This window comes from Ictalurus punctatus, chromosome 4, assembly GCF_001660625.3.
Source record: "Ictalurus punctatus breed USDA103 chromosome 4, Coco_2.0, whole genome shotgun sequence".
In the NCBI taxonomy this organism is placed as follows: Eukaryota; Metazoa; Chordata; class Actinopteri; order Siluriformes; family Ictaluridae; genus Ictalurus; species Ictalurus punctatus.
The window spans coordinates 35581468-35584391 of NC_071284.1; the positions used below are offsets into that span (position 1 = coordinate 35581468).

The following is a 2924-nucleotide window of genomic DNA, read 5'->3' on the forward strand; positions in this document are numbered from 1 at the left end:
TGTAACTAGAGAGAAAAAAATCTAAAAGAAAAGAAAAAAAAAACCCCACACCCCAAAAGTTGCAGGACCAAATGATTATTATTATTATTATTATTATTATTTTAACAAAATACACTTCCCTTACAAACACACACACACACACACACACACACACACACACACACACACACACACACACACACACAGAACCCCACAGATTCACACATGAGGGAAGCACACCATTCACAACACTGTCACACATGCACACACCAATCACAAAAGATTTCACAGCATAGAGTTCAGAAACCAACAAATCAGAACAGGTATATATAAAAATGTATTGAAACGAAGCCCCGCCCCCTTTCTCATATACTGTATTGCACTCGAGTAAAAGTGTGTGTGTACTGCATGTAGTGTGTGAGTGAGGTTAATGAGGGACTAAAGCTACCCTCAGGCACTTTGTGACACTGCAGTTTGAGTGTGTGTGTGCGCGTGTGTGTGTGTGTGTGTGTGTGAAAACTGTTTCACCAGCACCCTGAGATCACCAACTTAATTAGTGTAGTTACTGTATTTTTTTTTTAGTGTGTGTGTGTGTGTGTGTGTGTGTGTGTGTGTGTGTGTGTGTGTGTGTGTGTGTGTGTGTGAGTGTTTCTGAACCAAAGCCATTATATACTCTTTACCTGCTGAACATTAATACCTCTGTGTGTGTGTGTGTGTGTGTGTGTGTGTGTGTGTGTGTGTGTGTGTGTGTGTGTGTAATATAAAGATCTATGGCTGTCACTCCCTAGATATTGAGATACTATATTGTGTAAGTGTAAAAGAGAGAGAGAGAGAGAGAGAGAGAGAGAGAGAGAGAGAGAGAGAGAGAGTGTGTGTGTGTGTGTGTGTGTGTGAGTGTGTGTGTGTGTGTGTGTGTGCGTATGTGTGTTAGTTGTCCATGCCCAGGTGAGACAGTCCCTGGCGGACTTCATGCAGTTCATCTATTTTGCCCTCCAGAAGCTCCATGAACTTCTTCAGCTCGTTCTTCATGGCTCCGTGTCTTTGCTGTCCTTCACTCACCTCACTCTGCAGCGCTGACACACGCCCACGAGCATCCTGATTGGCCAGCTCCGCCGCCTGTTAATACACAGCACCCAATCAGATGTCTCACTCGGCTAACACCGTGCAAATGTATCTACAATACCCAGAACTGTCTCACACATTCTATCATGATTCACACACACACACACACACACACACACACACACACACACACACACACACACACACACACAGAGCACATGATCAAGGAATGACAACCATGAATGCAGGACGACAGGTGTGTGTGTGTGTGTGTGTGTGTGTGTGTGTGTGTGTGTGTGTGTGTGTGTGTGTGTGTGTGTGATGAAGTTTCACATGACGCCCTGACAGAATTTATGCTGCTTTGGCATGTACTTGTCTCCTTCCAATCTCACTCTCACACACACATATACACATACACATACACACACATACACACACACACACACACACACACACACACACACACTCCTTTTGTGTCTCAGACAGGAAAGTGGGACGTCCTGGTTCCGTACTGCTTTTGGCATTACTGTCAATAAACCCTCAAAACAGATGAAGAACATTTGGGAGAGCATGACGGAACATTTGGGAGAACATGACGGAACATTTGGGAGAGCATGACGGAACATTTGGGAGAGCATGGGCGAATGTGGAACAATGCTTGGAGGAATAACTTGGAATATGTGTGAGAATGGATGAAAATGTGACAATGCCTGGGAACATTTTAGACAATTTGGACGAACACTTGGGAGTGTGTGTGAAAGCGCGTGTGAAAGCGCGTGTGAAAGCGCGTGTGGAAGCGCGTGTGGAAGCGCGTGTGGAAGCGCGTGTGGAAGCGCGTGTGGAAGCGCGTGTGAATGCTTGGGAGAAGGTGCGAGAACGTTTGGGAGAAGATGGGAGATTTGGGGAGAACGTGGCAGAATGTGTGTAAACTTGTTAAAATGTTCGGGAACACATTTGGGAGAATGTGAGAGAGCGTGAGAATACTGGGGACCGTGTGAGGAAGTGGTTTGGTCCAACTCTCAGCTGCACATGAAATTCATGTTCATGGCTCCATGTGACACACACCGAGAAAACGGTCAGTCATCTGTTACTCCGTCACTCACTAGTGTGAACGTGGGCTAAAAGGAGGGATCCTGCCGAACCTGGCAAAACTAACACCCCCACCCCCACCATCAGGCTGCTGTGATCATGTAAGTGTAATTCAAGAGTGTGTGTGTGTGTGTGTGTGTGTGTGTGTGTGTGTGTGTGTGTGAGAGAGAGAGAGAGAGAGTGTGTGTGTACCTGTAGCTTGGCGTTGAGGTTGTCACACTCAGACATGAGCTGTGGAATTATCTCAGCCTGCTTTCTCAGATTCTCCAGCTCCTAACACACACACACACACACACACACACACACACACACACACACATACACACACATACACACACATACACACACATACACACACATACACACACATACACACACATACACACACATACACACACACACACACACATACACACACACATACACACACACAGAGTTAGAAACACTGCAGCAGTACTTAGACAGCTGAGACAGTGCTGCTGCAGGGGTGTGATGGGAATGACTCACATCTTTGGGCTTGTGTGTGAGTGTATGTGTGTGTGTGTGTGTGTGTGTGTGTGTGTGTGTGTGTTGAAAGGATTACAGCCTATTTAGACTCTTTACCAGAACACACTCTCTCTCTCTCTCTCTCTCTCTCTCTCTCTCTCTCTCTCTGAGACAGACAGACAGACACACACACACACACACACACACACACACACACACACACACACACACATTGCTAAGCTCACTATAAATGTAACATATCCTTACACACACCCTCATCATCAGTTCACTAAACATAGACATCTGCC

General features: G+C 45.9%; 1 protein-coding gene across 2 annotated transcripts in view; it reads right to left on the reverse strand.

Annotated features, from left to right (window-relative positions):
* Positions 1-569: 569 nt before the first annotated feature.
* The window catches only part of homer2 (homer scaffold protein 2), an 18793-nt gene continuing 16438 nt past the window's right edge, over positions 570-2924 (reverse strand). For both annotated transcript variants that reach the window (XM_017466090.3, XM_017466086.3), the window contains exons 8-9: positions 2323-2403; positions 570-1095 (exon numbers count right to left, since the gene is read on the reverse strand). In XM_017466090.3, coding sequence (XP_017321579.1) covers positions 907-1095; positions 2323-2403 — 270 coding nt within the window. In that variant the 3' untranslated portion in view covers positions 570-906. The remainder of the gene's footprint in view (positions 1096-2322; positions 2404-2924) is intronic.